Consider the following 7,380-nt stretch of genomic DNA (forward strand, 5'->3'; position numbering starts at 1 on the left):
AACTGCTGAACCCTTTATGTAGCTAAGACGGTCAAGGTCAGAGTGGGGGTCCAGGCCGGAGTGGTGGGGGTGGGAATGGGACTGGCCAGTGCTCCATTACCAACAATGCTAGAATCCAGAGCAGACGCCTCAGTCTTTCTTCTCTGCTCTCCCCACAAGGTGTTGACAAGACTAGGACTGATTATTGACTACTCTTGGCTTTCTAGTCATCTCAAAGGCATTTTAATCTATTAAGAATTTTTAATTCAATCAATATTTATTGTGCTCTCCTATGGTAGGAACTGTGCAAGATGCTAGGGGCTAAATGGTGAGCAGGTCAGATGGCCATACTTCTGAAGACCACACCATAGCAGGGGATGCAGGCACTTATGAAGCAATCATAAAAATAGATGCTGATTGCAGGTGTGTAAAAGTCTACAAAGTCTACATGATCTGGAAGACATATTTAATAGAGGAATTTGGCCCAGTGAGGAAAGGTTTCCCCAGGAGAATGACAGCTAAGCCTAAATATGGGCAAGGTTGAGGGAAGGAAAGATAAGGCAAGTGCTCCAGACAGATAAATCAGCAATAACCCTGTGGCTGGTGGGAGAACAGAGGGCCAGGGTGCAGGAGCGGCGGAGTTGAGAAGAACGAATGCTCATAGGAGGAGGTCAGAGAAGTAGTTCAGGGTCAGGGTTATGCAGGCCTTGAATATCACCTTAAAGAGTTTGGTTTCTATATTAAAATAAATGGGAACCTATTGGAGGAGATGGCATGGTCAATTTTTTCTTTTAGAAAGATTACCTTAGTGTGCTGATTGAGGAGGCAAAGCATAGACAATGGGTGGTCCCTTAGGGTAGTGCCAGTGGAAATGGAGAAATGGAGATGGATTCGGGATATGTAGGCAGCAAAATCAATAGGGCTCTGATAGACTAGACTAAAGGAACTGGAGGAGAGAAAATGGAGAGTATGATGCCATGCCAGCCTCTGGTTTGCAGAATTGGATGACTGGGGACTGGTGGCATTAACTGGTGGCAGAGAACTGGAGTTTAGGAGGGAGCAGAGGGGAGAGTGGCACTAACCAAGGAACCAAATTTGAGGGGGAAATGTTTTTAAAACTTCAAAGCCATTTAGTTTAGGTTTTTCAGTATTTTATTATGGCACACAGGATTGAGTATGGTACAGTATTCTTCAAGTAATTCTTAAACCAACTAGCTGTTTCCATTTGGCTAAAGTTACTTTCTTACATGTAATTTGCATCTCTCAGATTTACCATGTGCAGCATCCCATGTTTAATGAACATAAATGTGAAAAGCTTGGTTTCTGAGGTGACTCCTAGTTTTTACAGAAGCCGAGGTACTGAGAATCTTCATAGGTTCACATCCATAGCATCATGGCAGATAAAGCAATATATTCTACCTATTTATGTGGCAACATGTATGTAACTAGAAGTAGGTAATGAGAAGGGATCAGATAACTTTAAAAGGAGACCACTTTGCTTTCAGTTTAAATTCATTACTTTTAAAAGTTGTCTAAAGAACAAATATTCAACAAAATTAGCTGACAAAGCAATTGTGTAAGAACAGAAGCAGAACAGCGGATAATCAATAATTTCATCAACATTCCACATCAAGTGCAAGTGCAAGAGCTTTCATAACTTTGCAGCAGACGGAGGACAAGTGGGGTGTGTATGTGATGTGGTGTCCAAACAGTTAGAGCTATCATTGAAATAGTGACTCATAACAATTTCATTTTCTGTATTTGTAGTTTTTTGAAGTTTTAAAATGGGTGGCATTAAATGCTATTTACTTGAGGCAACAGAATTAAGCTAGCAACACACTGAATCATGAGTTCAGGATTGCAGGCAACATGTTTGCAATAATAATATCGAAATAACTTTTTGATATTCTTATCCTCTGTCCAAATTTATACATTGATAAAAAAAATTACTCCTTTTGATTCTATCATTTACTTGGTTTTTCAACTTTTTCCCATGATATTTAGACTATATATTTTAATGTGGTTATAATGATGGACAGGCAAGACTCAAATTCTCTCTAAATTGCATTTTTATTATATAGTATTGTTTAAGTTACTTGTTTACCATAAACAGTATACTTATCACATAACTTCAGAATTGCCTCCAAGAAAGTCATTCACAACATTATATAGTACATTTTATGGGGGCAAAAGTAGTTTGCTATTGATAAAAGAAAAAGAATCCCAGGCACTCCCAATTGTTCAAGTTTAGTATAAATAAAAATTTTGAGGGGAGAGATTTCATGAATGATCACGGCCTAACTGTATCCCTCAGAATGACCAATTAAAGGGCAAAAATACATTGTAATTGTTAAATTTTTGACTTAAAAAATATGGAGGTCAATATTCCACTTGTATATGATGTATATTGATGCCTTCTGTAAGATAGTTTAAAGTCAATAATCACAGCAAAAAATGTCATTCATTGTAACTTTATTTACTGTTTATTGCACATGATTTGAGGTCTTTCATTTCTAACCACCGAAGATTCAAAGGACTATTTTTTCCATGAAGTTTAACATTAACATTAGTGAATTCATGTATTCATGTGTTTTTATTGTAAACGTCTGAATTATTCACATTGCCATAGATCCTGAACTCATAAGCGTGGACCATGCACAGGCTGGCAGCAAGCCAGGAAGCCACTCTGCAAGCAAACAGATACTCTGCATAAGGAGAAAAGTCATAGCACAACATTTAATGTCCAACCTGAGTCACCTCAGAATGTTACATATATTGACTTCTTAATTCATATAGTATCGGGAACTCAACTGCTTGATTGGTGATGGGGTTGACCTGGTTTCGGGAGGATTATTCCTGAAATAGTTAAGGAAAGGGGGCTCAATCTTTCTTCTTGGTTGCTTGCTCCTCCCCAGCACCTTCATCTTTCTTCTCATCCTCAGCTTCTTGGGCATCTTCTCCTTCACCTTCACCTCCTTCTTCCTCCTTTGCGTCCTCAAATTCTTCCTTGGCACCTTTAACATTAAGGAAAGTACAAATTCCAAATCCAGGGTAAGTCCAGGCCAAATATGTCTGCTTAGGTATTGGGGGAAATCACGGCAGAATGCTTCCCAATAACCTCTCCTCTCTACTCTCCCAAACACACGCAGCTGACAGTGCCTGCCAGGAATGCTTTGCCCCTGAACACATACTGAAATACAGTGAGATTACTTCTAGGTACTGGAAGCTCTCCAGGACCTCAGTATTTCTTTTATTATTATGCTTAGTATTTAGTTTTGTTCTTTAGGACACAAACTGCTGTGGTCAATGAATATATTTTCAAATGTTTAGTAGCAATGACAAGACCAGGAGGAGGTTATTTCTAAATGCTATTTTCAAAAAAACTACCAAGCTAAGCAGAGCTGTGTATGTCTGGGAAGATAGCCAATTTGAGAAATCGGGTGCTTACTAAAGAATAAATGTATCATTTAACATCCTAAACTCATATATGAATGGAACTTCTTTGGAATAAGCAAGGCTTCATTTATCTTATTCAGGTCCTAACAAACACCCACGCTCAGTTTGCACTTGAAGTTGTATGGTTGTTTATTTTAATCATACCTTCTTCCTCTTCCTCTCCCTCTCCTTCCTCTTCCTCAGCCTCTTCCTTCTCCTTCTCCTCCTCTTCAGCTTCTCCTTCAGAGGGGGGCTCATCCTTAGCTTCCTCAGCTTTTGCTGCCTCGATGGTCTCCTCCACCTCGATCTGCTCCTCCTGGACGTGGCTGGTGTAGTAAGAAGGGAAGGAGCGAGCGGACATCAAGTAGGAGCTGGTCTGTAAACCACCGTAGGCAGATCGGCCAAAGACCTGGGAACTCTGGGAGTAGCCGCTGGCCATGCTTCCCACGCTGGTGAAGCTGAGCCGGGTCTCCTCACCTTCCAAGAGTTTCCTAGGGAGGCAGGGGCAGGATGGGGTTAACAAACATGAACACAGAAAACGTGCTGAGCTACTTGCTCTGAGCCCACACTCATCGCCTTCGCCTAATGCCACACCCTTAAAGGCACATGCAAGCTGGAGCAGGGATGGAAATTTAAAAACCTAATAACTGAAGTTGTTGTGAAAGAGACCAAAACAACAAAACCAACAACACACATTTTTTAAAACTTTTAAAATAGTCCTATTAGATTTAAAATACAATGGGAAACTGGAAACAGGACTCATTCTTACAGGGATAAATTCTTATATACTTGTCTAAATACCTTCTTGGAAAAAAGCCAGAAAGCAAGCAATTATCTCAAGGACTGCTCTTGAAGGTTTCTGATTCAACATAAATGAAATCTGATTTTCTTGCTGAGGCTGAATGGCTGTGGCCTTTGTGCCTCAGTGTTTACCTGTAAGCTGCAATCTCAATGTCCAAAGCCATCTTCACATTGAGGAGGTCCTGGTATTCTTTTAAATATCGGGCCATTTCACTCTTTGTAGTTCTCAACTCATTTTCCAATTTGTTGATTGTGTCCTGTTGGAAGACAAAAAAGAAAAGAAATCCAAGCATACATCCCTACCACTATCATTTTACTTGTAGTATAGCTGCAAAGGCCTGCGTTTAATTGGACTCAAAGAGCACACCTTAAGAAAAATCTCCCCTAAATCAACTGCCTTCTCTGTTTAACCTTCCCTTCCTTGCAAAAAATAAATAAAAATAAAAAATCAGCTTCATGAAACACGAGATGACAGCAAAATAACAAATTTTAAGAAATGACCAAAAATTATTTGATGGAAAAGAACATTTTTTGTTTTCTTTAATTAAGTCTATGAACTTCATAAAATGCCTTCAAGGAACTAAACCGATTTTTTTTAAAACTTTGTCTCTCATTCAATGCTTAACTTTATCCAGGTCACATTCAAGAAATACATTTATGTATAGGAGAAAGAAATAGGTTGATAAAAAAATTATTTTATCTAAAGTATTTTCTATGTTGCTACATGATTTTTCCTCCTCCCTAGAATATGAAGATCCTTAAAAAAAAAAAAAAAAGTCTTATTGTGAATATCATTTCCTATTACAGTTTTGAGTATTCCTATCTACCTGCTAAGTTAAGGTAAAGGAGTGATGGGTAAAACTAATCGGAAGCATGCTGGTTGGTCACAGGTATTTGTCGAATCAAATGGTCCAATCCTCGATGCAGAGCAACTTGTGGCTAATGCAGGACAATAGAGGCAGGTCAGAGGCAACGCCCAGATGCCACCCCCACTCCTTCTCCCACCCCACGCAACATCCTGCAGGGCTGGGCAGCTTTAATGCGGAACTTAGATTCCATTGCACCAAGCACAACTTCCCAGACCTCAGTGTTGCCCCCGCCCCCGCCCCCCCCCCGCCCCCGCCCCGCCCCCAAGGGCCCCACCCCTCCCAGACAGTCCAAGAAACCAAGTCCTATTCCCCTAATACTGCATGCAGAGGCCTCATCTCCGGTCTCCACTTTTGGGGCGCGCCCTCCTCCCCCGTCCCCGTCCCCACCCTCGATTGTGCAGCCCTCACCCCAACCCCCGCGTTTTGCCCAGCGCCATACCTGCATAGCACTAATGTCGGCGTTCTGCTTATCCTCCAGCTCTTGCAGCTGCTTTTCCAGCGCTTCGTTCATGCCCCGGCATGCTTCGATCTCCAGGGTCTTGGCCTTGAGCAGGCGGCGGCTCTCGGACACCTCGTCCTTGGCGGCGCGCACCGCGTCGGTGTTCTTGGCGGCGCTCTCGGTCAGCACGGTGAAGCGGCTCTTGAACCATTCTTCGGCGTTCTGCATGTTCTTGGCAGCCAGCTTCTCGTACTGGGCGCGGATGTCCTTGAGCGCGGCGGAGAGGTCGGGCTTGGAGGACACGTCCATCTCCACGGAGATCTGAGCGTACTGGATCTGCGCCTGCAGCTCGGCGATCTCCTCTTCGTGCACCTTCTTCAGAAAGGCGATCTCGTCCATCAGGCTGTCGATGCGCTTTTCAAGCTCAGCGCGGGCGAGGGCCGCCTCGTCGGCACCTTTGCGCGCCTCCATCAGCCGGCCCTCGGCGTCCTCGCGGTTCAGCACCTCTTCCTCGTAGCGCGCCTGCAGGCTGCGCAGCGTCTCCTCCAGCCCCTCTCGCTCGCCCTGCAGCGCCTGCTTCTCGTTGGTGGCGTCTTCCGCCGCCAGGCGCAGGTCGCGGATCTCCTGCTCGTACAGCGCCCGGAAGCGCGACGGCTCCGAGTGCTTCTGCCGCAGCACCAGCAGCTCGGCTTCCAGGACCTTGTTCTGCTGCTCCAGCTCGTGCACGCGCTCGATGAAGCTGGCGAAGCGGTCGTTGAGGTCCTGCAGCTGCGCCTTCTCCTGCGTGCGGATCGACTTGAGGTCGTTGCTGATGGCGGCTACCTGGCTCAGGTCGAGGTTCTCGAGACTGGGCATCAAGGAGCCGGAGCTGGACGAGTAGCTGCGGCGCACGGACAGCGAGGAGACGGGCGCCGAGTAGCTGGAGTACGCGGAGCGCGCGGTGCTGTAGCCGCTGCGCACGCTGGAGATGTGCACCCGGGGCGTCTCCACGTAGCGCCGCTTGTAGGAGGTCGAGTAGTACGGCTCGTAGCTGAAGGAACTCATCGCGGCGGCCGGCGCTCCTCTGCGGGCGGCAGAGACGGGGTCCTACGGAGAAAGAAGAACGGGGGAGGGAGGGTGGAGGGAGGGTGGATGGCTGTGTGCGGCTCTGCGCGGTCCTGCCACCCCTATTTATACTCCGCGAGAATTCTGACGCAGCCGCGATCGATCACCGCGCCGCCGGGTGGGGGCAGCGCTGCTGCACCGGGCGGATTCTGCGCAAAAGGAAGGCGGGGGCGAGCGACGGGCCGCGGGGGCGCGGCGGCTCGTCCTCTCCCACTTTTCTCTGAGGCCTCATGTTTTCTCTGAGACCCCACACCCCCTCACTCATTTCCTTTTCCTCCCCCAGCCCATCCCACTTCTCCTTTGATCTCGTATCACCTAGATTCTGAGGTGTCCCAATAGCCAGTTCTCCCTTCCTGCTGTCCAGACCTCGGTACCTCGGACACATCCTCTCCCCCGGACTCGCCCCTTCCCCACCAGGGGCCTCCGCATCGCCCCCTTGGTGCATATGGTGACAAGGCACTGCCTCCAAGGCCCTGGACATGCAAATGGTCGCCTGAGGCTGCAGGTCTGCGGCAAGTATGGAGGAAAGTTTTCTCTCTTTGTAGCTGCTTCTCGCACTTGCTTTCATGTATCTCGCTTTCTCCTGGTTGTTTATCTTTAACGCGCTGCCTACACCCATGAAACTGCGGCACTGCAGGTGTTGACCTGAGCATTTCTAAACCTTTAGTTAATATCAGCCTTTCGGTGTTCCTAGATTTTCTCATTTCTTTCTGAGGAATGAAGCCACCATTGCGTGCCGCGGGGTGAAGCGTG

At 46.2% G+C, this 7,380-nt stretch overlaps 1 protein-coding gene across 1 annotated transcript; it reads right to left on the reverse strand.

Annotated features, from left to right (window-relative positions):
- Window positions 1-1,119: 1,119 nt before the first annotated feature.
- NEFL (neurofilament light) lies at window positions 1,120-6,679 on the reverse strand. The gene is made up of 4 exons (XM_036315406.1): window positions 5,524-6,679; window positions 4,348-4,472; window positions 3,580-3,905; window positions 1,120-2,993 (listed from the first exon to the last, which is right to left on the reverse strand). Exons 1-4 carry the CDS (start codon window positions 6,565-6,567, stop codon window positions 2,860-2,862), a joined length of 1,629 nt encoding a protein of 542 aa, XP_036171299.1. The 5' UTR covers window positions 6,568-6,679; the 3' UTR covers window positions 1,120-2,859.
- Between the last annotated feature and the right edge of the window lie 701 nt (window positions 6,680-7,380).

This window comes from Myotis myotis, unplaced genomic scaffold (assembly GCF_014108235.1).
Source record: "Myotis myotis isolate mMyoMyo1 unplaced genomic scaffold, mMyoMyo1.p scaffold_m19_p_6, whole genome shotgun sequence".
NCBI lineage: Eukaryota > Metazoa > Chordata > Mammalia > Chiroptera > Vespertilionidae > Myotis > Myotis myotis.